Source organism: Apis dorsata, unplaced genomic scaffold, assembly GCF_000469605.1.
Source record: "Apis dorsata unplaced genomic scaffold, Apis dorsata 1.3 scaffold_44, whole genome shotgun sequence".
Taxonomy (NCBI): domain Eukaryota; kingdom Metazoa; phylum Arthropoda; class Insecta; order Hymenoptera; family Apidae; genus Apis; species Apis dorsata.
The window spans coordinates 877,152-889,136 of record NW_006263346.1 but is presented as its reverse complement, the minus strand read 5'-3'; the positions used below and the strand labels follow the sequence as shown (position 1 = coordinate 889,136).

Below are 11,985 nucleotides of genomic sequence, written 5' to 3'. Positions count from 1 at the left end.
CTCAGCCACGCATCTCGCATGCATACCGCCGGTAGCGATCGTTCGATAAATCGTTCCTCGTCCGCCACGGCTGCCGATTCGACTTTAATAATAATCGTCTGTAAAATCATCTCCCTCGACTTTCATGCTTTTCACAGAAACGTGAAACACGCGCAATCTGCCATTTGGATAAGCTGGCCATTATCCTCCCTCATGTCCTTGGGCCTCTGTTTCACTGGATTGGCGATATACACCCAGTATCGTAACTGCGACCCCCTCGAGAGCGGAAGGATCGGATCCTATGATCAATTAATGCCGCTTTATGTGATGGACATGCTTTCCGCGTATCCAGGTGTGCCCGGCCTTTTTATAGCAGGCATCTTCAGCGCTGGACTTAGCACCATCTCTGCCACGGTGAATTCCTTGGCCGCAGTTATACTGGAAGATTTTATCAAACCCATATGTCGTTTTTGGTGAGCCTCGTAGAATTTAATAAATATTTCGTCAAGCAATGTGTCATTATGTATTTTAGATTTCTAATATTATTGTACGGTGACCAAGGGGAAATTCTTTGGTTCGATTAGTTTAAATTATCTTTTAATTATCTTGGATGATGCTCTCGAGAAAAAATTTGAATAGAAAATACTGCAATTGAGAATCCTGCAACGAAAGGAATAGAGAATAAGGAATAAAGAATATTACTTATAATATAAAAATGGATCCTTCTTACTGTAGAATTTACAATTATATGTATTTAAAAGATTTTTAATGATAATATTACGATTTATATTCAAATATATTACAAATATCATTAATTGTAATGATTGTTATGATAGAATTTTTATTAATATGAAATTTGAATAATATGAAATCATTATACAGACGAATTTATTAACATAACCTATAATTTGTAACTTGTTAAGCTTTGCGAAAGGAAGCTTTATAGATTTGTATAATTAGAATATCTACCATTGGTTATTTCATTTTATACATATCAATTAATTATTTAAATGCATAAGATTTATATAATCAACTGATATAATTAATATTATTTCAGGAATAAAGAGATTACCGCAACGGGTTCAATCATCATCAGCAAGATTCTGGCCGTTATAGTCGGTATTAGTTGTATAGGATTGGCATTTATGGGACATTTTCTTGGTGGACTCCTTCAGGCAGCTCTGACGATTTTTGGTGTGGTGGGCGGTCCTGTGTTCGGCATGTTCACTTTAGGCATGTTTACAAGATTGGGAAATCAGAGAGGAGCGATCGTCGGTCTACTAACTAGCCTCGTTTTCTCCCTGTGGATTGGTTTCGGTCAGCCAAAACCACCAATCCCGAACAAGGTGGATATCACGTCTAACTGTAGCAATGCCACGCATTATGATTACGAGGAATCGTCGAATTTGCATTTTGAATACCAGTAAGGAATTCGCCTGCTATTTATTGACCATGCATATTTTCAGTCTCTGTTCACGCACATTCTCTGATACACGCAACTGTTTTTTAGTTTTTATCATTGGAGATCTTCTTTGACGTTTAGTCGATGAGAAATAGCATTTAGAAAGTCGTATATATTGTTTTTATAGTGATATAATATTGTAAGAATTATTAATATCAATTTTTTGATAACATAAGTTTATTTTTTTTATTTATATGATATTTTTAATATATAATCTATTTTTTTTTACAAAAAGTTAATATTTATTTATTTGTTACTATTATTATATTTAAATATTTTATTGATAAATTATTTCCTGATTATTTTTAAAAACATAATTCATTATATAAAAAAATCTATATATATTATATATGATTGTTATTGTTCAATAATTTAGTAATTTATTTTAATTTAATAATTATTAATATCAAAGTAATGATTCTCAAAAAATGAATAACGGTTTTAAGATACATTTTAATATGAAAAAGAATTATACGATTATCCAAACATATATATCAAGTAAATATACAATAAAAAATATATATATATAAATAAATATATATTTTCTAAATCACAATTATGTTTTAAAAAAGATGATATTATATTCTTACTATAATATTACATACACATCTATTATATCAAAGCATTGCTAATGCTTTCCTTAATCATAAAATTAATACTTGTTCTACGTAGTACAATTTAACATAATTGGTTTCTAAGAGGCAATAAATTACATATGCGGTTTTTCTGTTACAGGCAAAGTAACAATGACTCATACTTCTACCTGTATCGCATTTCATATATGTGGTACTGTCCCTTGGGAAGTGTCTTAAGTTTCGGAGTAGGTTGGATTTTCAGTTGGATTTCAAACCTAATTCTAAATGAAGAACCACAGGATATAGATCCTGATCTCTTCACGCCAATTTTAGCATCGAAATTACACAAAGAACGATTAAAAAATTCAAACGAATATCATAGTACGGTAATATTGGATACGATTTCTTGATATTAATTAATTAATTCGTGTCATGAGTGATATAATAAATATGCTACGAAGAAATTTTTTATACTCATACATAATTTTAAAATAATGAACATTTAAATTATCTCTTAACGATTAACAAGTTACAATTCTATTATGCAATTTTCAAAACGTTGGTTCTCGTAGTATTATTTCATCATCGCATGATTTCCAACATCACCATCACCATATTTTTAACGTCCAATCGTAAAAGGAAACAGACCTAACCTATCAATCGTTTATTTACAACGGTTAGACGCGCCACTCGAAGAATTCTCGTAATTGGCCTTAACCTAAAAACAAGCGGAGCAGAGTCCAAATCCGTTGAACAAGACACGTGTCGCGTAAACCAACCAGAACGACGTTTACACTGAGCAATTCTGTTATTAAAATAAAAAAAGTAATAAAAAAATAAGAGAAAAAAAATTGTAATCGAAGATCTCTCAAGAAATACGATTCGACGAAATCGTGGCCGATATTACGCGTAACTTGCTTTCCTTTCGGAATTCCGATTATCGCCACGAGGCGGCCAACCTCTTCTCCTCCTCTGCAACGAGGAGCAGACGTAAACACCGCGCGAACCACGGGTGTGCTGAACGTTTACCGAAACGTTCGCAAATCACGATGGAATGCCGTCAGACTGGTGTTCCCGTGCGCGGCACACGGTGACATACAGAACGAAGCAACGACCCGTGCACTGTGCAGCGCTTACGTAAGGAAATAACGCGGTACGGAGAGACCGAGTGGACCACCTCGAGCTTTGTTTCGACTACTAAAGTCGCGTATTCACCGGTCACGTAGAATGCTTGCAAATGTTTGTGAGCTTTTTGAAATGTTAATAGCAGGCAATCCGTGACAAACATTTGTCAAGCACTTCCACTAAACAAATGTTAGCAAACAAGGGCTTGTTTATGAGCACTTGTCGTTGATGCATTGATAGGGCCAGTTCTTAAAGACAGTAGTCGTTCGTTTACGTTAAACGCGTAGGAATCGACATGGAAACACTTCGTAAATGTTAGTGTGTGGTTTACTTAATGATTAAAATTCTGCACATTTTTATTGATCAATCGAGAAACTCGGGAATGTGAATAGATACGCAGTTAAAGAAATTGAGCCTGAACGCGCGACTGTCACTGTTTTGAATATTTGCGGTATTCGAATTTCGTTGAACTTTTGTTGAAACGGAGCCTTTATGGTTGCCGCCATCCATGTTGAGCAACCACTACTGTCTTTCGTCCGACCGTGTAATTACATTGCGCAATTCGCGCATCTCTCATATGCTTTGCTTGTTCACCACTAATTTAACGTGGAACATTGAGAGAATTATGTAAGAACAGTGAACTGTAAAGATTTTGAAGTGGAAAGTTACACAAAATAATGAGAACATTGTAAATGATTATTAATTATAAATTAAACTAGAAAATATTACATGTATGATAACATATATGATATACATACAAAAAATATATACAATAAATGAATTAATTTTTTTTTAAATCATTAGAATATTTATATTGAAGAAATTAATCTATTAACTAAATACGTACTTAATATAATGAAATAATATAATTTATTTTTTGTTTAAAATATATAAAAATTTAATAAATCTTTTTAATGTGTTTTCTAAAAGAAAAAAATATCATAAAATATGTCAAAGTTTGATTAAAAAACACCATAATCGATCATGATTTTAATTTATTATTAATGTTACATAAATAAATTTTGTATTCAACATATAAATAATGTATAAATAAATACTACAGAAATAATTAATTTTATCCCTTTTTAAATTAATACTTTAAAAGTTAAATATCAAAAGATTAAATATCATTATTATATTTTTAATTAAATTATATATTATAGAAAGATTTATAACTATAGATAATGAAATTCATTTCTGAATTTATCTAAGCATTTAAAATAATTACAAATAATAGGATCTTAAATCAATTATCCTTAAGTAATATTTAATATTTAAATATATATTTAGTGTAACCATAGTATGAATATGCGGCAAATATTAATCGAATCAACAATCGAGGCAACCACTATTATTTTATGGAATCTATGCTTTGCACTGTTATCATCCAGTAAGCAACGATAATCTATCTATATATTGGGCTTTTAAATGAAGAAACGACTAGTATTTTCTGTCATAAAGTTAGAAATTTCCGCTAATTGAGCTCATAAGGAATGCAGTTAATTTTTTTTTTGTTTCTTCCCCTTTCTTCTCTCGCCTTCTCGAAGCTTAGATAAGTACTCTAAAAAACAGAACTATTCTAGGAAAAATTAAGATAAGCATATCAGTTGAAAAAGCTATTGAGAAAATTACAACTATTATCCACAATATTCATAGTAGCGTATGTTATATTTGCATTCGAAATTTTTTCTTTTTTATTTTTATTTGTACAGGATGTAATTTTTTATATTACAATAATATAAAATTTTTTTCGAGAAAATTAAAATTAAAATTTCAAAATTTGTTTAATGTGCATATTTTTCTATTAGATAATATTTCATCATTTATTTGCCATAATTGTTACATCTTCAAATAGATAGAAAAGAAAAAAGAAAAAAAGATAGAAGATATGGTACAAATATATTTTCTTTTGTAACTCAAATAATTTTTCTATTAGATAATTTTTCTCTTAAATTAAAAATTTTGTGATTTACACTATTTTTTCTTTGAATGCTTCAAATAAGAACTGATTCAACTAAAGTATTCTATTGACAATACAGAATTATGAACATATTAAACTATTCATAATTATTCAAACAAATTCAGAAATCATGAATGTCATTATTGAGTGATTATAATTTAATGAATTACAATTATAATCACACAAACGATAAATAGCAGTTAATCAAAATCTAATAGTCATCCGTATTAATGATAATACACAAGACATTTATACGTCCTTTGTAATATAATCAGGATGCTGTATAAAAAATTATTGTGTGAATAATTATGAATAGTATGAATAATTACATAGCTATGTATGTGGCAATAGACGAACAATAGAGCCGCGATACTTTTTTTCACAGAAGAATTCCGAGGAGCATGTAACGCCGCGGATGTGACTTGTCTAATGTTCCCTGTAATTAAACAAAATAATCGAGTCGCGGAGATGCACCGTGGTCTTGCCGCGTTCTCATTATAATGCCATGCATTCCTCAGACGAAACGAGTCTTTCTCTCAGCACGTACACCGTCTACGTGGAATACGGAATACACGAATGATGAATTATACGCGAATTCGCGCTTCGTATTACGTTCCTGTTCGCGCACTACCGTTCCATTTTAATTATTATTACTTGTAACCATCGGTGAGTTGTGCGTTTTAATTATTTCAATTATCGGTTTTAATGCAGTGTATATATGGTTCGAACAAAAAAACAAAAAACTATCGTTATTAAAAGAAGCCAACGATGTGTTACCAGATATAAAAGAAGAAGAGAAGATAGAAGAGAAACGATAGAACGAAAATTTCAAAGAAATATGAGATATATAAGGAAACTTTCGAATTTTGATTACGCAAACGCATTCCTAATAATGTTAGAAATATTTTCTTGTGATTATTTTATTATTTGAGAGAATTAAATGATCATTAGAGATTTAAATATAAGAGATGTAAATATTTTTTTTTGTTCACATAAATGAGTTACATATGAAATAATAATTATTCCATTTCTTTTTTGTTTTTTTATAAAAGCATTTATAAATAATTTATGTAAAAGGTATATAATTAAAATATTGATGAATGTGATGCAGTATTAATCTTATAAAAAACATCGGAATATATTCTACTGTCATGGTCGTTTAGAACAGCATCTAAACTCTAAATGTTTTATTTAATTTAATATTGAATATACTTCCTTTATTTTCCTTAATTATCAAACAATATTAATATATTTAATGTATAATATATTTAAAATATTAAGATAAAATTCATTTAATAATATTCTATCTAAAATAGTAGAAATATTTTAATTATTTCAGAGAATTATATTCTGGAAAAATTTCAATTACACATTCCATGAATTCCAAGAATAAAAGATTAATTAAAGTTAGTTATTTTTTCGAAAAAAAAAAAATAAAAAGATAAATCACTCAAATTTTATATAAATAAATTCACAAAATATAAAAATGTGACATATAATACAAATATAACAAGTTCTATCTTTTCTACATATAAAAATAACATCGAATATTAATTACAATGAAGACATATTATATGATCATCTTTTTATTTCAAGTTGTCAAGATAAATTTCTTAATTATAATATATCTCATTGATATCCTGATCGTATCGTTAAACACTAGTTGGCGACTGTAATCACATTATATAGAAATCTTTTATAGCTATGGTGTAAACGTGGGTGATAGCCACTGGGCATATTTTCGACTTCGCCAGAACTCGTACATAGTTTCGAACAACATACAGTCGTTTCGTTTCCTCATACCATACATACAAACCATAACATACCTAACAAACAACGTAGTATAATGTACATAACACCATTAAAATAAACTTCGTACTTGTTTATTCACGCGCGCGCGTTAACTAAGGAACGTGTAGTTTGTGCGCAATTTTGTGCGCAGTTTTATTTCGTGCGCATGCTCATGCGCACGCGCTTTTAATGTATTTTCTTTTACATGAATACATCGAATCGGAAGATGGACAGTATTCTTTGCAAAATTTATGCTGAACCGTATTTTTTGTCAACGATGAGATAAACACATATATTTATACATATCTGCATTTTTCGCATGTGCATACACGTGACAATTTGCTTACTTGAAAATACTCCTGTACTTTGAATGGTTGAAGCTTAGTTTTTATGGTTTACGAGCCTCACAATCTCTGTTTTTTATGTAAGTTATAATGTTACGATAAATTTACAAATATTGAATAATCGATAAAAATAAATTTATTTTATTGACGTAGATTATAGACCTATACCTATCTATTAGTTGAATTTTTGAAATTTTTTGTTTTATTCGATGTATATATATATATCGTCATTAATACGATTATATGTACACAATAAATTTAAACATAATAATAGTAAATTATTAATATATTTTACAAAAATATAAAATATCTTAATTATGAGATATTTTTTAAAATAAATTATTAAATATGAGCCAAAATTAGGATAAAATAAGACTGATGATATTATTTGGAGGTTATATTTGGAGGTTATAATAAGAGTTTGTTAATATTAAGTCATTCAACTATATTATTAATTTAGTTGTTAATTAGTTTCTTATTAATGCCAGTTCATTCAATTAATTTAAAAATAAGTGACCCAGATATCATCGAATAAATGTATGTACCATATGTATATTATATATTTCTAACGACTCCTCCTTATATGATTATCAAATAATGAACACGGTTATTATAGGTGATATTAGCATAACAATGAAGTAATAAAGTAAATCAACCTGTGGTAATTACTATATAGAGCAAGTAATATTATGGAAGATTCATAAATATGCACAACAGGGGTTCCCATGATTATTTTTAATATACGATGATAATGATTATAGCAATGAAACGCTAAAGTTCATTGTACAATGTTACAGAAAAAAAAAAAAAGAATGAGCAAGAGCAAAAAAAATTACTTCAGCTTGAGAAACTATAGATCGAAACGATATAATTAATAGTAAGTGAAAATAATAATTTATATCTCTAGATTTTTCTATAAAAATGCTTGTTCCTTCTCGAACAAATATAAAAAACTAAAAACTTGAAATATTCATGATTGACTTTCTCAATTATACATAATATATTTAAAAGACATCTTTAATTGCATAAATATCAGTTGCTCAATTTTGTACACGTCTACATTTTATATACGTGGAATTTACGAGCCAATTACGATGCATCTCGTGTATGTAACTATGCGTGCAGATCGCGACTTCGTAATTGAAACTTAAACTTTACGCCGTATAATGGATGGAAACAAAGAAACAAAATGATCGGCGAAACTAACCATTTAACATCGGTAAAACTTGGCTGCTGTATCTTATGTTCTTATTATAGATACCATCGATCAAGCGGTACGGAACGATCACGCGAAAGTAAGAAATATCTTCCACCGTACAATTTTCCCCATCGACGAATGATGCAGGTTCGTTGATCTGAATTCGAATGAAGACGTGATTCATGTATTTCAATCATTCGATGCAACATTCTCTATATAGATAAAACCTGTTCGTTTGAAAATATATGCGTTTCTAGAGACTTTAAGGAATGTAAGTCTCATGTTAAAAACACGAAGGAATCGAATATGTTCAATGTATTTTTATTCAAACGATATTCTGTCATTTGATAAAGATAGACAAGTAAGTATCATTAAAGCGTGATTGATGTGTCATAGTAATACCATCTTATTAGTATGAGGAAGTGGGTATTTGAAAAAAAAGTCTGAAACAATTGTTGTGGACAGACTGATAAGTAAATACAGTTTATTATTAAAAGTTGATGCCAATCACTTTTTATGTTTGAACTATGTTAAAAATATTGATTAATTATTTTAACCAAATAATTCATAATTTATTATATTTTTTAATCATATATCTTATACATTACCTTTGTTATTCTTATCTAAACAATTCTCATTTTAAGTTCATATCAAAATTTCCTATCAAATCTTGTAAGTATATCTAAAGATGTATTTATTAATATTTTATTATGCGAAGTTATTCAGATTTCCTTAAAGTAAAATTTGATTTGTTTTTTTCTTTTTTAGCATTAAAATAATCAATCAATTCTTCGAATGTGACCGAGAACATGATTTACATAGATACATTCAAAGCCACATTCTTGCGCTTGAAATTCCACAAAGCAATCATACCTAGATTCTCCCGTTCTCCGAATCCTCCGCCTCCGGCTTCACACAGGTGCACCTGCAACAACACAAATAAGCCTTTAGATTATAGTATTCTACCTGTGCGAGCAGTTTGATTCCGTACCAAATACCAGGAATCGAATACGTCTATATGTATAGATGCAAAAGAATGATTTAAAAAAATTGAAAAGAATAAGTACTCGCATTCAAATAAGATGGATGCGGTAAGATTGTGTACAAAAGTACATTGCTTTCCGCAACATTGAATTTTGCCGCAATATCTCCAACGAAGAAGACGATAATTTTTCACGCGAATCGCGCTACGATCTTCCGCGAGTACAAAAAATTCTGCAAAATATCATCAAGAATTATTAGAAATAATAGGAGAAACGGCGTACACAAGTTCCCTTGATAGGTATATAAAGTTTCACGTATGTGTGGAAAAATGAATTGGCGTGATATCGACATCGTGAACGAAGAAGAACGCACTGCGTATTTGCGTGTATGTGCATGTGCTCGCGCTTGTTCTCTCACTATCCACAATCTGAAAGGAGCGCAAACTCTCAATAAAACCGCTCTACTTCGACAAATCGCCTTAATTTCATCGTCAATAAGCCCGAGAAACCCGCACCAAGTATGCCGATCGCCGTCTCTATACACCGTGACTCTGTTACGCGACCGCTGTGCATGCGCTTGTATGCGCGTATATACAACTTACATAGACGGAGGACACACACGCGCAGTATGGCATGCCGTTGGTGCAAGCCGCGTGAGCGAGTTTAACGAATCTGAAGCAGAGAGAGAAGAGAGTGAGGCGGGCGTCTCGGTCGAGTATTCCAGGTTAATTTTACCGAGCCCTAAGGAGCGCATGCGAAGGACCGGCGAAGGATAACGCTAGCGGGGCTCATCGGTTGGACGCTGCTCGAAGCGAACGAAGGACGCCCGCATTCCACGCCGCAACCTGGTATAATACGAGGAATTGGCCGAACAGAACAAGAGAGGGACAGAGAGGCTAAGAACGGGCTTTTTCTGCATCAGAGAAAGAAGACGAACGGATCACAAGCGAGACAAAGAGGAAGAGGAAGACGAAGAAAGATGAAAGAGAGAGAGAGAGAGAGACGTACACAGAAAAAGAGAAGGAATCACAGTGAAGCAACCAAGGAGAGGCAAGGAGTTGTGTCTGCATCATTCTTCTCTTTCTCCCTCTCTCTCTTTTCTCTTTCATCTGCTTTCCCCTCGTAATCATACTCCACCATTCCATTCCTTTATCTCCTTATTCGTTTCATTCTAGTTTCTCTATACGATACTTCTACATACTCTTCTTCATGTTCGTTAGTTTCTTCTTTATCTCTTACTCTTTATTACTCGTCTTTTTATCCATCTCTATCTCTCCTTCTCGCTCGTTCTCCACTTTCATCTTTTTCTTCGTCTCATCCTCGTCTTCTTGTTTCTTTGTCCTCGTTCTTCTTTCTTTGCCCATGTGTGTGTATGCGTGTGTATGGACTCGGTTGAACCGCGTGCCTCCAGCGGAAGTAAACCACCGTGCACACGCTGGTATCTCCACAAGAGCATTCTATACAGTTTCAGGCGGCGTTCTTCCTTCGTATGAGAGCGCGTAACTGGGATTCCTCGTTTTGCGAGCAGGCAGCTGCAACTGGGTAGCCGCACTGGAGTAGGTTATCGCCGTCGTGAGTCGTGGCTTTCACCACTTTGCCGGCCACGTCGCGTTCTCGCGCGCCGACAGTCACGATGACAAGAGAAACGGAAGGTTACACGGGCCCTCCACCGTTTCTTTCCCCCTGATTGCCCGTGATTTCGGATTAGATAAGCGGTGTGGAATTTCGATGCCTGCTGGGGCTTTAACACAACTCGCTTGCCTCGACCCGTGGAATTGTTATACCAATATTTTAAACTCTCGTAAAGCTTTCGTAAAATTTACATAAAAATATTTTACAAAATATTTGTTTTCCATATATGAATAATTATCTACTGGATAATTATTTCGTGGATCTATCTGACACTTTAAATCTGCGGAAAAATATAGATTGTTGAAAAAAGATGATCGAGAATGTAATAAAGAGCAAAACAGATATTTCGTGATTAAAAATTTATAAATAAATTGGCCTCGACTTTCTTTTTTGCTTTTTATACTTTGTATCCTTTTGTATCTTTGACATGGAAATAAAAGATCAATATATCCTAATTTTAATATCATAAAATATGCACTAATATAATTTCATTTTCTTATTCCAATTTGTCGCAAAATTGATTTATTGAAAAATAAATATGATAAACGTAATATAATATAATAAATATAGTATATATTAGAAATTTCTCAACGCCTTCCTCATAAGATTAAATTCAGTGCATATTTTTTACGATCGCTATAAAATTTCGTTTAATACGAAATTAATAACGAAGTTCGTAAGGGATAGATGAGGCAGCAGGATGGAGAAAGCTGAGGACAGTCGAATAGACGTGGAATGGAAGGTAGAGGCGTGTACGTCGTATTATTCGTAGCTGTCCAGTTAGGCAGAGGAGTCCCCTGATGGGATTATAATGTGAATATAATGGCGAGCTTCCGCGCTACGCAACCCTTTCATCTCCCACTCCTGCGGTATACCTTAACCTTCCTTCGAAAACCCTTCTTCGCTGTCTGAAAGTTTAATCGACTATTTCGACGA

The 11,985-nt window shown here is 32.0% G+C and overlaps 2 protein-coding genes across 7 annotated transcripts in view; both read left to right on the top strand.

Annotated features, from left to right (window-relative positions):
- The window catches only part of LOC102675712 (putative sodium-dependent multivitamin transporter), a 9,489-nt gene extending 5,620 nt beyond the window's left edge, over positions 1–3,869 (top strand). For both annotated transcript variants that reach the window (XM_031514482.1, XM_031514477.1), the window contains 3 exons: positions 138–452; positions 1,037–1,402; positions 2,177–3,869. In XM_031514482.1, coding sequence (XP_031370342.1) covers positions 138–452; positions 1,037–1,402; positions 2,177–2,426 — 931 coding nt within the window. In that variant the 3' untranslated portion in view covers positions 2,427–3,869. The remainder of the gene's footprint in view (positions 1–137; positions 453–1,036; positions 1,403–2,176) is intronic.
- A 3,224-nt stretch (positions 3,870–7,093) lies between these two features.
- On the top strand, positions 7,094–9,891 carry LOC102675852. 5 transcript variants are annotated; one of them, XR_004151631.1, is made up of 5 exons: positions 7,094–7,316; positions 7,853–8,113; positions 8,494–8,581; positions 8,655–8,795; positions 9,203–9,891. XR_004151631.1 is itself a non-coding variant. In XM_006608709.2 (3 exons), the coding sequence occupies exons 1-3, from the start codon at positions 8,426–8,428 to the stop codon at positions 8,866–8,868; spliced, it is 318 nt and encodes a 105-aa protein (XP_006608772.1). In that variant the 5' UTR covers positions 8,162–8,425; the 3' UTR covers positions 8,869–8,875. The 5 variants fall into 5 exon arrangements, 2 of the variants coding, with proteins under 2 accessions (XP_006608772.1, XP_006608773.1); XR_004151630.1 differs by having other exon boundaries at positions 8,494–8,795; XR_004151632.1 differs by lacking the exon at positions 9,203–9,891 and having other exon boundaries at positions 8,655–8,875.
- Positions 9,892–11,985: the final 2,094 nt, after the last annotated feature.